Raw genomic sequence first — 19507 nt, 5'->3', positions numbered from 1 at the left:
CATTTATTAATTTTTACTCTTTTTGTTTGATCATCTTCTCTCCTACATTTTTTTTGGTGTCTAATTCTCTCAGCTTTTTCTCATTTCTTCTCCAGAAATTCATTTTTCAAAAAGAATTCATATTTAGAAGATAAAATAGAAATTACAGACTAAAAAGGAAGAAGAGAACATATAACGGACACATAAAGAGGGACGCATGAAATGGAAAGCCACCCAAGGTAAAAGAGAAGATAAAAAAATAGTTTTATACTCATCACTTCATTTTTTTCTGTAAAAAATATATTCATCACTTCATATTCTTTGTTTTTTGGATTGATATTTTCGACTGATGCAAAATAAAAATCTATACATGTTTATGATCGCACTTAATTTAGTTCAGTTTCTTTGTATTCTCAATCAATAATCTCTTTTTTTTTGTATCTGCATATTTCGAATTAGAAATAGCTCTTAAGTGTTTTCAGAACTTATTTTCTTCAATAATAGAATAGCAAATCAAAGCTTTGTCGTTGACTAAGATATATTGTTTTAAAACAAAAATAGAGATGACAAAATATATTTAAACTAAAGTTATTTGATTCCTATATACAGTGTATTGAGAAAAGGAAGAAACAATTTTAAGATTGTGTGGAAGTTAATTATTCTGCAAATGAAGATTGGAAATCCAGGTAAGTAAAACTATTTTTTTAAAAGGTTAGTGAAACTAAAAAGGCTCAACTCTTCAATGCTAAAATTATAGTTGAGTCATGTTGAATTTTTTTTAATGAATATTCTCTCTTCTAACCTACTTAATTTTTTTCTTTAGATATTGGAAATTCATATGGTCAAAAAAGAAAAAGGTAACTTTAAAAAAAATGTCAATAACTTACTCACAACGGATCAATTCTCTATTTGCTGGAAGGTGTGTATTGCTTGTGTGGTGATATTTTGAAAAAAAATAACACTAACCTCTTTTTAATTATAATTTCTATACATACATTCTATTTTGAAAATATATATTTACATAAAATAACATCCGTGCATTAGCACGGGAGATAATACTAGTTATTAAATAAACTATATGTGCAACCTTTTCATAACCAGTGAATTTCTTATTTCCCTGAGAAGTTGTGTCACATGAATTTTTTTTTACTTACTTTGAACTAGAAATTTTAAAATAATTTTAAATATAATATTTTTATTACAAAAGATAATTCTGATTTATATTTTAATATTATTTTTTTTATATTTTAACTTTAATAGTTTAAAAAATCATAAATATACTTTTGTAATTTTTTTCTTTTGAGTTGGTATAACTATTTCAATTTGATTTTATTTAAATTTTAATAAAGATATATAAAACTACATTTATCAAATTAGTTTAATTATATTATGTTATATTTAATGATTATTTAATTTAAATATATATCTTATCTTCTTATTAAAATTTTAGTAAAGATATGACCCAGATTCGAATTGAGAACCAACCCAGATTCGAACTGAGAATCAATCTAAACTCGAACCAAGATCCAAAGGTCCAAAAAAATAATTAATACCTTGGACTCTATCCAAATCAAATCGGTATTTTCAAGTTAATTTAGTTTTGTTTCTCAGATCTGGATAATATGATATACCTAAAACTAATTACATAAGAATGTATATATAAAAATCTTAAATATAATAATTCATACATAAATTATATAGTTTTAAACATATTTACTTTTTTAATATGATACGACTTTGTAATATACATATATAACAATTTCAAAATATTTATTTATATTATATTCAAAACTACCCGCAGTTTCAAACCGCGAATCAAAAAATCTAGTACTCCGTAATTTTCAACACAGTTTTTATTTAGTTACAAATTATCTAAACCGAACCGGGATTTTTTGTTTTCTAAATATTCAAATAAATGGAGTCGTTTCAAATATAACAACCCAAAAAGCCCTACTTTCTAACTTCTTTTTGTCGTATCTGAATGGATCATTTGGTAAAACATCACATATCTCTTCATCTTAAGACTTTCCCAACTTTGCAAACGTGCCTCCACCACACCACGCTACACTCTCGCCGCAATCTGCAAAGTTTAAAACTTTTCAGTTCAACCCTTTCTTAAACCCTTCCGACCAATCTCCTCCAATGCACACCGCCACGATCCTCTCACCACGCGCCACTCTCTTCCCCTGTAAACCTCTCATCCCTTCTTCACACAATGCCCACGACTCTCCCCGCCGCCGCCGATCAACCATCTCCTGCTCCGTCCAACCCGTAACCGCCGACCCTTCCCCTCCTCCTTCCCTCACCAACAAGCTCAACAAGTACAGCTCGAGAATCACCGAGCCCAAGTCCCAAGGCGGGTCGCAAGCCATCCTCCACGGCGTGGGCCTATCCGACGACGATCTGCTCAAACCCCAGATCGGGATTTCCTCCGTCTGGTACGAAGGGAACACGTGCAACATGCATCTGCTGAAGCTGTCGGAGGCGGTGAAGGAGGGGGTGGAGAGAGCTGGGATGGTTGGGTTTAGGTTCAATACGATCGGCGTGAGCGATGCTATCTCGATGGGGACGAGAGGGATGTGTTTCAGTTTGCAGTCTAGAGACTTGATTGCTGATAGTATCGAGACTGTGATGAGTGCTCAGTGGTATGATGGCAACATCTCTATCCCTGGTTGTGATAAAAATGTGAGCTTTCTTTTATTTTGTCTTTTTTTTTAATCATCACTCCTCTTGTGTTGTTATGTGATTGGGTTTGCTATTTACTGATTAGATGCCTGGAACAATTATGGCCATGGGAAGGCTTAACAGACCTGGGATTATGGTTTATGGTGGAACCATCAAGGTAAAGTTTCCTTATTGATAAAGCAGAGAGTTCCATAAACCCTTGTGATTAGTTTAGTTTGTTAACTTTTTGATTTTGTTGTTGCAGCCTGGACACTTTCAAGAGAAGACATATGACATAGTATCTGCTTTCCAGGTATCTTTTCTCTGTCTATGTTGCTAGCTTCTATTATTGACTGTTTTTATGTTACATTCTATCTTTAGAGCCTACAAGTATGTGTGTGTTTTTTATATTCTTTTTCCAATTTTATATTGTCAGAGTTATGGAGAATTTGTTGGTGGCTCTATAAGTGATGAACAGAGGAAGACTGTCCTTCATAACTCTTGTCCTGGAGCTGGAGCCTGTGGTGGCATGTACACAGCTAATACCATGGCTTCTGCTATCGAAGCTATGGGAATGTCTCTTCCTTACAGGTTAGTTCACTGAAGACCACATAATAAGATATCATACATTCTTCCATGTTTATGCTTAAATGTAAATCTTAATCTGTGTGTGCTTATTTGATAATCTTTTTTTTTTTCGTTTTTTGAAGCTCTTCGATACCTGCTGAAGACCCGTTGAAACTGGACGAGTGCCGGTTAGCTGGAAAGTACCTTGTAGAATTGCTAAAGATGGACTTGAAGCCCCGTGATATTATCACTCCAAAATCACTTCGCAATGCGATGGTTACTGTCATGGCTCTTGGTGGATCGACCAACGCTGTATTGCATCTAATTGCTATTGCCAGGTCTGTGGGTTTGGAGTTGACCCTTGACGATTTCCAGAAGGTCAGCGATGCAGTTCCGTTTCTAGCAGACCTTAAACCAAGTGGGAAGTATGTTATGGAAGATATACATAAGGTGCGTGCATCTTTGGATCGTTTTTCTTAATAGTGAATTTTATATGCTATTGATCATTGTGGTGTTGTTTGAATTGATCTACAGATTGGTGGTACACCAGCTGTTCTTCGTTATCTATTAGAAGCTGGATTTATGGATGGGGATTGTATCACAGGTTTAAATTGTTTAACATTTTGGGTTGATGTGATGTGAGTCGCTTATAAAAACTATTCTTTTGTGTCTTCTGCTACCAGTCACAGGGCAGACTTTGGCTCAAAATTTAGAAAACGTCCCTCGCTTACCAGAAAATCAGGTAGGTTCTTTTGTAAAGCTATGTTTACTTGTTATTTCATCAGATTCTACGAGCTGTTAATCATTATGATGGATGGATGGATGGATGTTAGTTTAACATAATGTCTGATTTTATTTATTTTTATTATGTCCACCAGGTTATAATTAGACCTGTGTCAAACCCAATCAAGGAGACTGGACACATCCAAATCTTGAGAGGAGACCTTGCACCAGAGGGTTCTGTAGCAAAAATAACCGGCAAAGAAGGGTTATATTTCTCTGGTAATGTTGATTAGCTCTTATGCCTCCTTTTACACCCCATAGTCTAGTTTAAGCACTTGTCAACTTAAAGGCTTATATAGTGGAATTTTTTTTGTTTAGGCCCTGCACTTGTATTTGAAGGAGAGGAATCTATGCTGGCTGCTATATCAGCCGACCCGATGAGCTTTAAAGTAATTGCCTTTCTGATATGAAGTATTCATCACAAAACCTGGTTAATATCTACTATCTGCTGAGATGTAAATCGTTTGTTACAGGGAACAGTGGTTGTTATTAGAGGAGAAGGTCCTAAAGGAGGTCCAGGCATGCCTGAGATGTTGACACCAACAAGTGCTATAATGGGTGCTGGTCTTGGAAAGGTACACTACCTTTTTACTTTAGTTTGATCAGCTTCTCTGTTCTAAGTTATAGAAACTTGTTTTCCTTTGTTATGAGTTGAGTAACTGAGATACAGCATGCTTTATTTTGCAGGAATGTGCATTGCTGACTGATGGTAGGTTCTCCGGTGGGTCGCATGGTTTTGTTGTTGGCCACATTTGCCCTGAAGCTCAGGTCTGTCTCTCTTCACTGGCTCTCTCTACTTTTGGAATCTTTAAATAAATGTGAAGATGGTAATGTTGAAAGCTTTCTTGGTTGTCCAGGAGGGTGGTCCAATAGGCCTGGTGAAAAACGGAGACATAATCACAATTGACATAGGAAAGAAGAGAATAGACACACAGGTCTCACCCGAAGAAATGAATGAGCGTAGAAAGAAATGGACTGCTCCTGCATACAAGGTTAACCGCGGAGTTCTATACAAGGTATTTAATGAAAATACCACTATTTGTACTGGATCGTATGTAATGTATCTATTTTTTTAATCATTTTGTTTGGATTAGTTGCTAACTGGATGATATTTGTAATCCTAAAACAGTACATCAAGAACGTGCAATCGGCTTCAGCTGGATGTGTAACTGATGAGTAAGCGAGAGATCTTGTTTGGAGCTGGTTTGTGAATGAGCAGCAGCAGCAGAAAGTAGACTGTTATGTTCTTGATGTAAAACTGTACGGCTTTGTATTGCATTCTTTTAGTATTGTTGTTAGCTTGGTGACCATTAGCTTGTTCTGGAGAGTTTGATTTTTGTTAGAACTTTTGATTGTGGTGTTGCGAATAAAGGCAGATTTGCTGAGATCCTTCAATAAAAACATACCAAAGTACTAATACAAGTCCAATACAGGCAGGAACTCGTAAATGAGTGGCTAGATTTGTTAATGGTTTATTTGCCTTGATGTGATAAGGGTCTGCCTCTTCCACGTTTTTTTGAATTGTTCCGTGTTGTTAGCTCATAAACAAAATAATACGTGATCAGTATTTTCTGATAATCTGTAAAAACTGCAGTTAACACGATTTCAGATTCTAACCTCTTGAGGGTATCTGACTTGGTTTTGCTGATCGTATCGAGATAACCGGGAAGCATTTTATGTAGGTAGATTATAACCACAAAGTTTGAGAATGCTGAGTTTATATTATAACCATTCGTATAAGCTGTACACACCTGAGTTAGGGACGTTGGCGTCGTTAGGTGCGTTTGATGACTCAGTATTTGGTTGCAGACGAGTACAGGAGCCTTCGCTCTTCTTGGTTGGCGTCAGTTTTAGATAATCCTGTGGTTTTTTTTAGAAATGATCACATAGCGTTTAGAGCAATGAAACAAAACCTAAACATTCAAGATTTAATAAAACTATTACCAGAAGCGACAGGATACATACAATCACCAAACAAAGTCACAATATAAACACAAAATAAATAGACCTTCTCATGAATAGATATATTATCAATCAGTTTCTAGAATCCTAAAGATACTAAATCACAAATAGTTAGTAATGATATTAAAATAGTTCTTTAAGAAACATTTTTGATGCTTAAATGGTATATTCTTATTCTTATGAGTATATATCAGTTGATGTTTTCAAGGATTAACAAGCAATAAGTTTCAACAATCTCACGAATACTAGACCAATGCAGAAATGTTGCCAACACTCAGAGACTAAAAGAATATGGACTTGATAACAGAGAAATTTTCAATCACTATAAAACTCAAGTCAACGTGTACAATTTATAGAATCTAACACAGTGATTATTAGCCTACTATGCATTGTGAAGATGTCATTTCACATGTTTACCATGATCACTGAAGGTTAAGAGTATAACACAAAACATAACCATTCAAGAAATAAGGAATCTACGAACACATTCTGCAGGAGTCTCTCATCTACGTTAATCTAGAAGTGACTTTATAAGAAACAAGATACATTATAATACACAGAAGCACCAAACTAATGTAGAATAATAACATTTTCTGATCAGCATACAGATTACTAACGCAGTTTGGAACGATCACTGAGATTATGAGCATAACACAAAACAGAGAACATTCAAAATTAAAGGAAAATACAAGAGACTCTAAAATATATATAAAAGTACCAAACTAAAGATATACTACCACCGTTTAGAATTATCACTGAGGGTTAAGAGCATAACACAAATAAGAAACATTCATCAAGATTCAAAAAGAACTACGACGTACAACAACATGATGGAATATCTCACCTATGTTGGATCTATCAGAGAATCTAAGATACATCGATTTAATAAAATGATAGATCATATAATACATATATGCACCAAAAATAAGAAGATTCTAACACGTTTAGACTGACAAATGAAGGTTAAACGCATGAAACAAATAAAAGACATAAGATTCAAAGAAACTACTACCACAGTTTGCATGAGGCTCTCTCTCACCTACGCTGATCTTCATCCTTCTCCAACGATAAATCCCATATCCTACAGCTAGAAACCATTAAGACAGTTTTTTTTCAGTTTTATCGAAAGAGACTGCAAGTTGTGGCTTCTTACGTGAGCTGGTTATCGCCGGAAGAGACTGCAAGTGTCGAGGATTCATGAGGACTCCACTCAGTCGACGTGATAGGATGCTTATGATACTCAAAATGTGCTACCTTAGCATCTCCCTTCTTACCATCTCCCTCCTAGTTCAAGTTTTTTTTAAAGGCTTTTATCACATCAGAATCTTGTTTAACATATTGATATGGAAAATTATAAAACCTTACGGCCTTCAACTTACCTTGTTGTTGAAAAATCTAAGATCATGGATAGAGAATGCCCCGTCATCACTCCCTGAGGCCAACATGCAACTAGGCAACCTTCATGAAATAGGAAAAAAAAACCAAAGAACGAGCCAATTTGCGTTAAAAAAGACTTTTTTTTTTCTGGTCAAAGACTTTTAAGTTACACATCAAACCTGTTCCATGAGATGACATTCACATCTGCGTCATGTGCCTTGAAAGATAGTACAGATGACATTGAATTTGCGTTAAAAAAGGATTTTTAAGTTACACATCAAACCTGTTCCATGAGATGACATTCACATCTGCGTCATGTGCCTTGAAATTGCGTCATGTACAGGGGACTTCCCACGGCGGACATCCCAAACTGCAACAGTCTTATCCACAGAACACGTTGGCTTCAGCTGGACTCCACTGGAAAAAACAGAGGAAACAATATTCAGCAAAACAGTAGACACACACACGCAATTTAGCTTCGAAAGCTGACAGTTTTACTTGTAAATCTACAAAACACTTGCAGTGTGTCCGACAAAAGGAATAGAATCAACAGTCCATGAACCAGAAGCTGGCTCCCACAAATGAATCATACTCATGCAGTCACCTAAACCAATGGAAGAACAAATTAAAAAGACACATTAACTATGTTCAAAGCCATGCAACTGATGAAATTTCTACTAAGACAAAGAGTTATACCGGAAAGAAGTCTTCCAGAGGTAGCAGGACTCCAATCTAAAGCATAGCCTTCGTCTTTGTGTCCAGAAAAGTTGACTAAGGGTACTTGGTTAAGAACCGGCGAAGTTCCATCTTTACCTTCTGTTTCTGACTCCGCTAATGCATTAAGATGAGAGCTCATGTCCCACACCTTCCCACAAATACAATATTAACACAAATCAGTTTCTAAGAGACACGTAAGTGCAAGTAAGACAAAAAGCATTTATCTTACTTGAACATGACCAGAATCAACCCAAGAGACACAGATATGAGGATTTTGTGGCATTGCGCGGATGCGGTTAACACATCCATGGTGAGCAACCCTGCCGACCTGTTTAATCAAATTTAAAAAAATTGAGACAACAGTATTAACCATTAGATGGAATCACATAATAATTAGAAAGAAAAAAACAATAGAAACCTGAATCATTGGAACAGTGGAAGCTCCATCTTCGCTTTCCTCATCGCTATCACTGTCCTCATCTTCATCATCCTCATCCTCCATAGCGTCATCATCACCATTCACTAGCGTTTTAGGCACTACATCGCGTCTCTTACCAGATACGTTGCTGATTTTAAACAGTCCCAATGGAGTTCAAAGATGCTTTCTCAGCCTATAATAGAGAGGGAAAGAAACCATTCACAGGGAATTCAACAATTAAATGCAAAGATTCTAGAAGCAAAAATACACATTAGAAGAGGGACAAGACTGACCTGAGTCCCAGCCACGATATACAAGGTGTGAGGAAACTCAGTTCGGTTCAAACCCAACTTATCACCTAAAATGGCAAAACTGAGAAAGAAGTATCATATGTAGAAGAATCAAACTAAAGATAATAAGGTTCTAGTGATGCAGAAACATAAAATTCTGATATAATCTTCACCTACAGTTATCGTTTTGGATAGGATTTACCTCAATAATGGCTCTGAGTTTCTTGATTTCAAGTTTGACTTGCTCTTCAGAACCTAAGGAAGAACAAGAGTTAATTTGTATCACGAGTTGCGAGAACTGAAGGGTGCTTGCTGTCTTTGTTTACAGTTTCTTCGTGTTGTCTAAGGCGAATGACTTAAGGCCTGTGTGATTCTTTCAACAGAGCTGCTGCTCCATTATCTGTTGATGATGTTTGTTTATGGTTCTTAAGTGACTCAGAGTATCATAATTAACGGTGCTTAACTACCTGCAGTAGCAGGAGCTGACTCGGCTGCACCGTTCTGTTGATCGTCATCTCCATTACCAGGATTTTCGACTTCATCTGTGTCGCATATTGATACTCTGAAAGATCGATATCCCCTGAATTAACACTGGATAAGAGAAATGAATATGTGACTGAGATTTTGGGAGAAATCAAGAGATAAGTAAAGAAAAGGAAATTACCTTTGATAACTGAAGTTTTTAAAAGTTTGACAGCTAAAAGAACACGACTCAGTTTCACCTGGAAAAACAAAGTTCAGTGATAAAGAATATTTTGATAACTTGCAGTAAAAAAGAAAGAAACGAGAGAATGGTTACAGAATCACCAGAGTTTCTAAATGACTCTTAAACAACTGCTTCCAAGGTTGCTTGAATCCCAGCTTTCGTGATGCTTATTGTTTGCTGTTCCATGGCTTCAAAGAATTTTGATACACTTGAAATCGTCTCTCTGAGTCTTCTGAAGCACCATACAAAACCTGAGGAAATCATAACTAATTAGTCTTTAGTTGACACAAAATACTTCATAGTTTACCTTGTGAACTTTTTTACCCTATAAGTGGAATAAATAAGGAATAATGTTATTTTTGGTTCATGGTGTAAGCTCTTAGTCTTTGTTTAAAGACCTTTTCAAGCCCGAGTACTAATGTGATGAAGAAGTGTTTACTCACAGTCTTTGTCTAAAGACTTTCTTGCAAAGCTGTGGGTACTAATGTCATGAATACGCTTTCAATCACAGTCTTTGTGTAAAGACCCTTCTTTATGCTATTGGTCGGTTTTACCATCCAAAAACCAATTCCAAATTTTGGTTCACAGTCTCTGTCTCAAGACTTGGTTACGTTGTTGGCCGTTTTTACCATCCAACAAGCCAAAAACCAACTCATTCTTGGTTCATACTGTCTTAGACTTGGTATAAGCTGTCTGTCGTTTTAACCATCCAGCAAGCTAAAACAATATTTGGTTTATAGTCTTCTGCCTTAAAGACTTGGTTTTAGACCATTGGCTACGTTTCCCATCCAACAAGCCAAAAAACTGATGTGTAGTCCTTTTCTAAATGCTTTGACAAGGCTTGTCGTCAGTAAGGACTCTGTTTTTGATTCATAGTATGTTTAACAACTCTTTTCAGCCGTTGGTCGTTCTATTTGTCTATACATAGTCTCTGTCTCTGTCTCAAGACTTCGTTAAGCCACTGGGCATAAGTAGAACTATTGTCGTAAGATTCTTCACAAATGTGATGAAGAGGTGTTCACTCACAGTCTTTGTCTAAACCGTGGGTACTATACTATTCCAATGAACACATTTTCAATGAGTCTTAAAGACTTTTGGTAAGCCGTGGGTACTAATTACGTTTACAATCACAGTCTTTTTCAAAAGACTTGTTTGGTAAGCCATTGGTGCTAAAGTTTTGTCATACTTTGCATCCCCAAACATCATTTGCTTCATAGAGACGTGCGTAAGCAATGGATTTGGTTTTGATTCAATATTATCTAAACCAATTCATAAAGCCGTGGGTAGCAATATTTTCCAGTGACTCTTCATAACCAGTGGTCGTTGTTGTTTCCATTCAGAAAGTTCAAAATCAATTCACAGTCTTTGTTTGGATTGTTTGAAGCCATTGAGATGATCTCATAGCCTCTGTCTAAAACTTTTTGCAAAGACGTGGGTACAAATGTGATGAAAAAGTTTTCAATCACAGTCTCTTTTCTAAAGACCTTTCTTGCAAGCCGTGGGTATGATAAGACGTTCTGATCTGTTTCTAAAGACCTTTTTTGCAAAAGATGTGGGTACACGTGTGATGAATACGCTTTCAGTCACAGTCTTTTGTCTAAACCCTTTTTGCAAGCCGAGGGTACTCATGTTGTGAAGACATACTCAATCACAGTATGAGTTTGTCTAAAACTCTTTTTGCAAGCCGTGGGTACTAATGTGATGAATACAAACTTGAATAAGACGTTTTCATTCATTGTCTGTGTCTAAAGACCTTTTTGGCAAGACTTTGTCTTTATGCATTCATATTCAGTTACCTGACTTTGTCCTAATACTTTTCATAAGCCGTGGGTACAAATGTGATCAGTCTTTGTCTAAAACCCTTTTTGCAAGCCGTGAGTACTAGTGTGAAGAAGATATTGTATTCACAGTCTTTGTCTAAAGATTTTTTTGCAAGCCATGGGTACTAATTTGATGATTCAAAGTTTCGGTCTCAAGATTTTCTTGCAATCCGTGGGTACTGACGTAATGAACGTTTATTCAATCAGAGTCTCTGTCTAAAGACTTGTTATTTTAAGCCGTGGTGCTAAGTTTTATCACACTTGGCATCCTCAAAACATCAAACATCGTTTATTCAATCAGAGTCTCTGTCTAAAGACTTGTTATTTTAAGCCGTGGGTACTAAGTTTTATCACATTTTTTGCTTCATGGAGCTGTGGGTAAGCAGCAATGGATGTGGTTAGATTTAAAGTCTTTGTCTGAAGACTTTCTCTCTCAAACCGTACATTCCAATAGTAACAAAGCCATGGGTAGCAAAGATTTTCCCATTAACTTTTATGATCCTTATTTCACACAACGGGACTCGGGACGATTAGTTTTCATGACTTGTGATTGTTATTTCCATCCAACAAGCTCAAAACCAATCCATAGCCGACGGTCTCTTTATCCATCCATCAATTTCATAGCTAGACATAGCTATTTTCTGTCTAAAGACTTTTTTTTTTAAAGCCGATGGTTGTTTTTGTATAAGCTGTGGGTACTAGAGTATGTTTTCAATCACAGTCTTTGTCAATAGACTTTCTTGCTAGCCGTGGGTACGTACTAGTGTGATGAATACGTTTTTAGTCACAGTCTCTGTCCAAAGACTTCTTATTAAGCCGATGGTTGTCTTTATAAAGCCGTGGGTACTAAAAGTATGTTCTACTTTCCATCCCCCAAACATGTCTTTGCTTACATTACACATGCACTATGCCACTACCAACAAATAGTTTCTAGGGAGATGAGTTTAAATTTCCTCCGGGACTAAGCTTTCACGCAACAGGGACTAGGGACAATGTCCCCAAAATAAGAATCTGGCTAGAACACCATTAGATTAGTGTCTGCCCGTGATCTTTTTGGAACAAAAGCAAGAAGCGTCAGCAGAAGATTGTCTACCTTAATCTCTTAGGTTCGATAAAACCTAAACAAAAGCAATAAAGAGAAGGAAACATAAAGACAAAAGCAGTAAACAAACTTATCTGTTTTTTTTTCTTTGTCGTTGCTACTTCTTTAGCCGTTCAAGTCGAAGCTTCACACCTATCTTCAATCTGTGAATGATGGTTTCTCCACACCCCACATGCTGTAAACAGAGAGAGAGGCTAAAGTGAGTGAGATTATTACTTACTTACACAGTGAAAAGAAACAATCTTTGAACTCATAAACGTATATGTACATAAACCAATTTGAAGTTAGTATATAGATAGTATCCATTAACAGAACATCAAGTAGCCCAAATCTAAAGCGAGATCAAGTTCTGAGTTATACTGTGAATCAAAATATCATGGTTCCAAAAAGATGGCTCATGTCTTCAATTGCTGGTCGTGATCCGAACAAAAACAATTTGCGTAGAGAGAGGCGTTACCTCAACGATGATTCCACGGCAGATTCAAGCGCTTTTCCAAAATCACTACAACAATAACTAAAGGAATGATTAAGAAAATTTTAAAACCCTAAAACAAAAATCGTAAAAACGCACCCGATCGCATCGAACCCTAAACAACAAGATATTAACGGAACCCAGAGAAGAAAATCACGATCAATCGAGTAAAAAGGCTTACTATTTTAAGAACGTCGTGAACTTCCGCTTGTAAAAATCTTCGAAAAATATTTTCTCCAGTTTTATTGAGAGAGAAAATTTTGAGAGAAAACTCTAAAAGGTCAAGAATCGTGGAAACGTTTGCCTCTGTGATATATATACACGCTTTTATTTCTGTATCGCAACGGGATGTATTGCAACGGATATATTTTGAATCAGACGGCTCTTCGTTTTCCACGTGTCATTGTTATAATGCACACACAAGTTAACTTACTCCTTGAGTTTTTTCAGATTAAATGGTTTCTTGATGTAATGCACACATTTTTTCTTGATATATTAAAAGTGTGTTTTAGAACTTTTATGCAATTTATATTTACTTTCAATTTAATATTAATTTTATAAATAAAATATTTATCTCAAATATTATTGATTAAATATATGTAATTAATAAAAATATAAATGCATTTCATTTTTTAAATATTTATGAAAAATGTTTAAGTGAATTTTTGTGGAAGGGTGGAAATTATATTGTTTGCAAAATAAACGATTAAAATAGAGAACAAATAAAATATATTAATTCTATAAATAAATTATTTATCTCAAATATTATTGATTAAATATATGTAATTAATAAAAACATAAATGCATTTTATTTTTTTAATATTTATGAAAAATGTTTAAGTGAATTTTTTGGAAGGGTGGGAATTATATTGTTTGCAAAATAAACTATTAAAATAGAGAACAAATAAAATATAAAAAGAATAATATAACAAACATAAACCAGATTTCAAAATAGCTTTCGAGCTTTTCTCGAGGAAGATTGCGTCAACAAAAATAACCTGTGAGGTTCAAAAATTCTACATCATCATTGTTCATTTCTGTTTTTTTTTGTCACTGTGTTGGCATAATCTTTAGTCTATGACAAGAACTTGGTCAAATTACAAAAACTTGAAAATGTGATCATATACATTGTAACAGAACCCAACAAAATTACGATATAAGGATGCTTGATTTTAGCCAGATATCATTTTAGTAATGTTTGTTTCTCATTTTATTGCACTCAACCATGGCTAAATATCCTAATCATTCAACTAAACCACCAAAACTAATCTACAGCTAGTTTATGACGCTCGAGATATAACACAACAACTACACAAAGGCCATAAACACAACAACTTCACAATCACCACCTCTCTATTTAAACACCATTGCCCACATCTCACATATTCATCAAAAAATCTTTAATATCCTTCTTCCAACACACTACCGTTCCATGATGATGATGATCAAGCAATCACCATTCTTGCTTTTAACAGCAATCTTCTTGTTCACAGTTTCTGTTCTCGCAGCAGCACTTGATCCTGCACCTGAAGACCCAATTTTCGAACTCTACATGCACGACATACTTGGAGGAGGCAGCCCCACGGCGAGGCCCATCACAGGTTTGCTCGGGAACATATACAACGGTCAAGTTCCTTTCGCCAAGCAAATTGGTTTCACTCCTCCTGAGAACGGTATAGCCATACCAAATGCAAACGGTGCCCTCCCAACGGTTAACGGTATCAACGGTGTACCTCTTGGGACAGGCTTGTCCGGTACTGCTTACTCTGGTCAGAACTTGAACGGGATCCAGACTCAGCTTGGTCCTGATGGACTCAGTCTTGGGTTTGGCACCATAACAGTCATCGATGACATACTCACATCTGGTCCTGACTTGGGTTCTCAGCCGCTTGGTAAAGCTCAAGGAGTGTACGTTGCAAGCTCTGGAGATGGAAGCACACAGATGATGGCTTTCACAGCTATGCTTGAAGGTGGAGAGTACAATGACAACCTCAACTTCTATGGGATTTATAGGATAGGAAGCGCCATGTCTCATCTGTCAGTGACTGGAGGAACAGGTAAGTTCAAGAACGCTTGTGGGTTTGCAGAGGTCAGGCCATTGATTCCATCGGGTCAACATTTTGTGGACGGAGCAGAGTCTTTGCTGAGGATCATTGTCCATCTTAAGTACTAAGCAGAACATAAAAGGAGCCTTACCTGAAGACTTTAAAACCTTTGTGCATGTGTGTGTGTGTGTGAATGTTCTTGTTTTGTTTGTTGTATTTACATCACAGAAATCTCTGAAATTTATAAATATAAGAATTATATTTCATAAACCCAGGATTAAACACCGGTTAAGACTTAACCAAACATTCAATTGAACCGAGTCCTTACATTTCCCAGTTGAGATGACAGACAACAAAAAGGCTGAGATGTTCACCAATGAATCAACAAACTCAAACTGTCACAAGATTACATGTGAAACATAAATAAAACCGGTAAACACCATTGTCCGTGGCCAACTATATACTCTGTTGAAGGTATGGCAAAAGATGATCACTCAGATATGCATTGGTGCAATCTGAACCAATCATTTGACAATAACTCAACAATCCGTCTCTCCAGCCTCTCCGAACCAGAACCGGGCCTAAGAATACCCGAGTCTCCCCAGACAGAACACAAGCTCTTGTCGTCACCAGAATCTCCCAAACACCAGCCACCAGGCACAACTTCACCAGATGTGCGTCCCAGAAGCTCATGATCTATGCGATCAAGGATAGGGTCATCGAACCTCGACACTCTTGCAAACGCTGCTCCTGATTGAACCATTTCCGTGAACTCTTTGGGATCAAGCTGATGATGATGGTGTCTTTCTTTAGAAGTGTCGTTAGAAGGTAGGTAGAGTAAGTTGTTGTTGATGATGGTCTTTTTGAAGAGATTCGAGTTGCAGAGGATAGTTGGGAAGTAGTTGGAGATGGAAGCAGGTGTGTTGGACAAGTACATGAGTAGAGTCCGAGGGAAGTTGTCAGTGCCCAAGACACAGTGCTCGATGAAACTGCGGCTTAAGATGGAGAAAGATGGACCTGCATATAAAGAGATTATCGCAGTTAGTTTAAACACCAAAGGACTTAAAGCCACTCCCTTTTCAGCTTTGTCAATACAACTACATGCCAATACTATGCAATTAAACTCACTGCACCAACAAACAAGGTGATTAATGAAGTACCAATAAATGAAGAAACACACAGAATAAGAAACGAAGAGTAAAATGTAATGTGACCTGAGAATAGCTTGAAAGCCTTAGGCAGCTCTCGTTTCTGTGAAGCAAAGAACATATCCGTTTTCTCCACAAGGTAAAGCCCTGGGTCCACAATCACTGGCTTCAACCTCCTCGATCTAACCAGAAAACCAAACCCAAAAAAAAATTCACTTAAAAAGGTTCTCTAAAACGGAACACAATAGAAGTAAAAAACCTTACTCTTTCCAGCCAATGTAGCTAGTGTGGTTCACAAAGTTCAAGTCCTTAGGCAAATGCGACAAAATGTGAAGTAGCTCTGCACAAACAAACAAACTCACAATCAAACACACAACACAACATAACAAAGATCATTAAAATAAAAGATCTGACCATCTTGAGTAACGAGAGGGTACTCGTCAACACTGAGATCAACGAACCAATCCCACGCCCCGGACAATCTCAGCAGAATCGAAGCGCCGTGAAGCGTGGCCGCCATCGGAGACGAACCTCTCCGGTACGCGAAATCAGGCTTCCCGACAACATCGACGTTCCTCGCAGCTCGGAAGATGGGAACATCTCCCACCGTCAGAGCGAGCCGATCTCGCTCGGACTGCGTCGCCAAGCTGTCGAGATGGAGAAGGTAGCGGTTCCTCGGGTGGTACGCGGCGAAGAGGAGGCGGAGGATGCGGGGGGAGTCGCCGGAGGATCCGGAGATGAGGTAGGCGACGGAAGGGGGGGATGTGTCGGCGGCGATGTTGGAGGAGGAAGGGAAGAGTCTCGGGTCGGGTCGGAGGTTGTTGGATCCGGTGTAGGGAGGTGAGGAGTGGGAGGAGGAGGAGGAGGAGGAGAGGGAGAGGAGGAAGAAGAGAGAGAGGAAGGCTGTGGTGAGGATTATGTAGAGAGTGAGTCTTGGTTGCTCCTTCGCGACGTGTGCTCCGTTCTGCATTTTTTTTTCACGGCGGCGCGTTTGTCGAAACGTGTGGAGTAGAGGAAAGGTAACTAAAGCATGTAATGGTCACAGTCACATCAGACACGATGAATAGTTTTTTTTTTTAATTTATTTATTACTAATTGTAGATTGTAATTGGCAAGTGGAAAAAGTAAAAAAAAAAGTTATGAGCCCGCAGAGTGGCTTGTTTAAAAGAAAACTAGATTCTGGTATATTTTTTCTTTTTCAATTTTTTTAGAAAATTAATTTTCATTTTTATGTTTTTCATTATAATCATATTTATGTTTTTTTCTTTGTAATCATATTTGTATAAATCTTAATCAAAATCTATTATAATTAATTTTATCTTTAAATAAAGTAAAATAATAATTGGAATAAACATATATCAGTAGAGAATAGATAATGTTTTTAATTTAACAGAATACTAGATTTTGATCCGCTCTTAGAAAATAGATAATTTTTCTAATTTAATAGAATACTAGATTTTGATCCACTCTTTCAAAGAGTGGATATAATTTTTGTTTTAAAATTTGTTTTAAAAATTTATTTTTCATATCTGTATTTTTTTGTAATCATATATGTGGTTTTTATAATCATATTTATGTATAATATTTTTAAGATTATTAGTAAAAGGTTTTGATAATTTTATTGAATTTTGCCATAGTTATTTCACACATTAATTTTGAATTTTATTCCTAAACAGTTATTATTTTTTTTTCCAAAAATAACAAATTTTTTGTTTAGTAATCAATTAGTAATAAAATAATATAATTATATTTTTAATTAAATTTTCATAATTTTGATTTCATATATAATGATCTATAAAACGTTATTATTACCCATAATAATTTTTTATGCAATTATAAATGGGTTTGTAAATTTCGACCCAGTGAAAATAAAAAGACCAACTGTAGTTGTTAAAACCAGTTTAATTTTATACATTTTAAAATCATGACTCATTGCCCAATTGTTAAAAGAAAACCTAGATTTGGTTATTAACATTTATATCTCATGCTGATGTGTGATCACAATATCCATCAAACCGTTAAAAAAGTAGCTTTGGAGCCCGAGCATCATGGACATAAAGGTTACAACTTCCAAAATATTTGGTTTATTTAATCAAGTAGGTTAAGTTATAATATATAGAAGAATAATTGTTGGATTAAACATTTATCAATTGGTCATGATCATGTTTTATAGTATTGATATGAGAGCTCTGTTAATTTGTTTTTAGAAGAGTATGTTGGGCTCTATAACGCAAAATGTATAATTCACTGTATAACCAATTTTTCTAACATTCATATACTTGGTATTAGCTTTATATAATAACGATCCTTCACGCAACCGGTGAAACCTGAAAATATGTGTGTGTGTGTGTGTGTGTGTGTGAGGAAATATTCTTTCATATAAAATAGCTCTACACATTTTTGGTCGTTTATTCCATCAAATACCTCATCGTCTTTCTCATCCATAACGCCAGCTTCTAAAAAATACGTTCATTCTGAAAAGTACATTTTCCTGTTTCTATTATGTCTGACTCACGTAGAATAAAATTTCATCTTATTTGCATTCTTATACTAAACTAGACGGTTTAATATCACCTACTCTAGTTTCTGAATTCATTACCAATATTTACTATTTTCATATTTTGATATTTGAATTAGGTTTATATTTCGGTGTAGAGTTTAGTGATTAGTGGATAGGGTTTAAGTTATGGAATATTTAGGTTGACATTGGGGAAAACATTGACTACTTCCATTCAATCATAGACATTTCAAAATTTCTATTATATTATATATGACTACTTTCGATTGCAACTAGCTACATTTTCCATGTTTCTATTCTTACTATCGTAAATAGAATGGAAATGCATCTTCTTGGCACTCTGGTTTTATATTGTACAATTTAATATCACATAATGTGTTAATTAATAATAGGATTTATATTTCTGTACAGAGTTTAATGATTCGTTAATAATGTTTAGTTTATGCATGATTGGTGTTGACATTGGAAAAACAATTACCCTCTTCCATGAAGGCATAAACATATCAAAATTTGAGAATTATGTTAGATGGTCTTTAGATTGCATCTACATTTTCACCGTTTCTATTTTGTATGCAACATGTAGAATCGAAATGCATTTTACTGGCATTTCAATTATACATTGTTCAGTTTAATATCACATAATGTAGATTCCGAATTCATCTCACTATTTACATTTTTCACATTTTAAAATTTAGAGTAGGGTTTATATTCCCGTGTTTATAGAAGATTGGGATTGACACTGGGAAAACATTAAGTACTACAATTACATACAAGTTAGCATGTGTTTCGTGATCTATACTATTTTGTTATATATAGAATAGTAGTATTTGTAACTTTTAATTCATCAATACATTAATATATGTTTTGTAACACGTACTAATATTATCCACTCATTTCGTTGTATACCATTAAATCATATATGATAAATACATATGGGAC

At 35.8% G+C, this 19507-nt stretch overlaps 3 protein-coding genes and 1 pseudogene across 3 annotated transcripts; 2 read left to right on the top strand and 2 right to left on the bottom strand.

The window, feature by feature from the left end:
- The first annotated feature begins 1912 nt into the window (after positions 1 to 1912).
- Positions 1913 to 5382, top strand: LOC108833132 (dihydroxy-acid dehydratase, chloroplastic). Its single transcript, XM_018606568.2, has 13 exons — positions 1913 to 2664; positions 2750 to 2821; positions 2909 to 2956; positions 3080 to 3234; positions 3354 to 3660; positions 3745 to 3814; positions 3894 to 3952; positions 4089 to 4212; positions 4312 to 4382; positions 4467 to 4568; positions 4681 to 4761; positions 4851 to 5009; positions 5123 to 5382. The coding sequence occupies exons 1-13, from the start codon at positions 2122 to 2124 to the stop codon at positions 5171 to 5173; spliced, it is 1842 nt and encodes a 613-aa protein (XP_018462070.2). The 5' UTR covers positions 1913 to 2121; the 3' UTR covers positions 5174 to 5382.
- On the bottom strand, positions 5156 to 13151 carry LOC108833133 (protein HEAT STRESS TOLERANT DWD 1-like; annotated as a pseudogene).
- Positions 13152 to 14236: 1085 nt separating this feature from the next.
- LOC108813810 (dirigent protein 16) lies at positions 14237 to 15172 on the top strand. The gene has a single exon (XM_018586476.2). The coding sequence runs from the start codon at positions 14290 to 14292 to the stop codon at positions 15028 to 15030; it is 741 nt and encodes a 246-aa protein (XP_018441978.1). The 5' UTR covers positions 14237 to 14289; the 3' UTR covers positions 15031 to 15172.
- Positions 15173 to 15190: 18 nt separating this feature from the next.
- On the bottom strand, positions 15191 to 17110 carry LOC108807761 (beta-glucuronosyltransferase GlcAT14A). Its single transcript, XM_018580007.2, has 4 exons — positions 16465 to 17110; positions 16315 to 16390; positions 16117 to 16232; positions 15191 to 15919 (listed from the first exon to the last, which is right to left on the bottom strand). Exons 1-4 carry the CDS (start codon positions 17018 to 17020, stop codon positions 15393 to 15395), a joined length of 1275 nt encoding a protein of 424 aa, XP_018435509.2. The 5' UTR covers positions 17021 to 17110; the 3' UTR covers positions 15191 to 15392.
- Between the last annotated feature and the right edge of the window lie 2397 nt (positions 17111 to 19507).

The sequence above is a fragment of the Raphanus sativus genome, chromosome 6 (genome assembly GCF_000801105.2).
Source record: "Raphanus sativus cultivar WK10039 chromosome 6, ASM80110v3, whole genome shotgun sequence".
Taxonomy (NCBI): Eukaryota; Viridiplantae; Streptophyta; class Magnoliopsida; order Brassicales; family Brassicaceae; genus Raphanus; species Raphanus sativus.
This window is presented reverse-complemented; position numbering and strand designations above follow the sequence as displayed.

Excerpts from the sequence above, each read along its gene's own strand:
- LOC108833132 (XM_018606568.2), top strand. The coding sequence starts at position 2,122 with ATGCACACCGCCACGATCCTCTCACCACGCGCCACTCTCTTCCCCTGT. Across the intron at positions 2,957-3,079 it reads ACATAGTATCTGCTTTCCAG|AGTTATGGAGAATTTGTTGG; the intron begins GTATCTTTTCTC and ends TTATATTGTCAG. Across the intron at positions 5,010-5,122 it reads ACCGCGGAGTTCTATACAAG|TACATCAAGAACGTGCAATC; the intron begins GTATTTAATGAA and ends ATCCTAAAACAG.
- LOC108813810 (XM_018586476.2), top strand. The coding sequence starts at position 14,290 with ATGATGATGATGATCAAGCAATCACCATTCTTGCTTTTAACAGCAATC.
- LOC108807761 (XM_018580007.2), bottom strand. The coding sequence starts at position 17,020 with ATGCAGAACGGAGCACACGTCGCGAAGGAGCAACCAAGACTCACTCTC. Across the intron at positions 16,233-16,314 it reads AGCTACATTGGCTGGAAAGA|ATCGAGGAGGTTGAAGCCAG; the intron begins GTAAGGTTTTTT and ends TTTTCTGGTTAG. Across the intron at positions 15,920-16,116 it reads GGCTTTCAAGCTATTCTCAG|GTCCATCTTTCTCCATCTTA; the intron begins GTCACATTACAT and ends CTTTATATGCAG.